At 60.0% G+C, this 340-nt stretch overlaps 1 protein-coding gene across 1 annotated transcript in view; it reads left to right on the top strand.

The window, feature by feature from the left end:
* Positions 1–340, top strand: part of ARNT2 (aryl-hydrocarbon receptor nuclear translocator 2) — a 47,853-nt gene that overhangs the window by 41,938 nt on the left and 5,575 nt on the right. Inside the window, exon 10 of the mRNA XM_014529188.1 lies at positions 3–82. Within this exon, the coding sequence (XP_014384674.1) occupies positions 3–82 (80 nt within the window). The remainder of the gene's footprint in view (positions 1–2; positions 83–340) is intronic.

Genomic DNA, 340 nt, shown 5'->3' with positions numbered 1-340 from the left:
TGTCTGCAGGCAGCTCCAGCAGCAGCAGGCGGAGCTGGAGGTGCACCAGAGAGACGGGCTGTCCTCCTACGACCTGGCACAGGTGAGTGTGGGACCCGCCTCCAACCCGGGCGGGGCTGAGGGCGGGACTCAGCTCAGCTCCGCCCTCACCCAGCGGGAGCTGTGGCGCCCACAATGTGTCACCCCTGACGTGGCCTCTTCCCACCAGTCACCTGGGGCCTCACGGTGCAGGGGTCTGAGTGCCCCGGGGCCCCGGCCACGCTCCCCTTTTATTTTTTTAATCTTCACCTGAGGGTATTTTTTAAAAATATATTTTATTGATTTTTTTACAGAGAGGAAG

Source organism: Myotis brandtii, unplaced genomic scaffold (genome assembly GCF_000412655.1).
Source record: "Myotis brandtii unplaced genomic scaffold, ASM41265v1 scaffold1166, whole genome shotgun sequence".
Taxonomy (NCBI): domain Eukaryota; kingdom Metazoa; phylum Chordata; class Mammalia; order Chiroptera; family Vespertilionidae; genus Myotis; species Myotis brandtii.
Note: the sequence above shows the minus strand (reverse complement) of the source record. Positions and strands in the feature narration are given on the sequence as shown.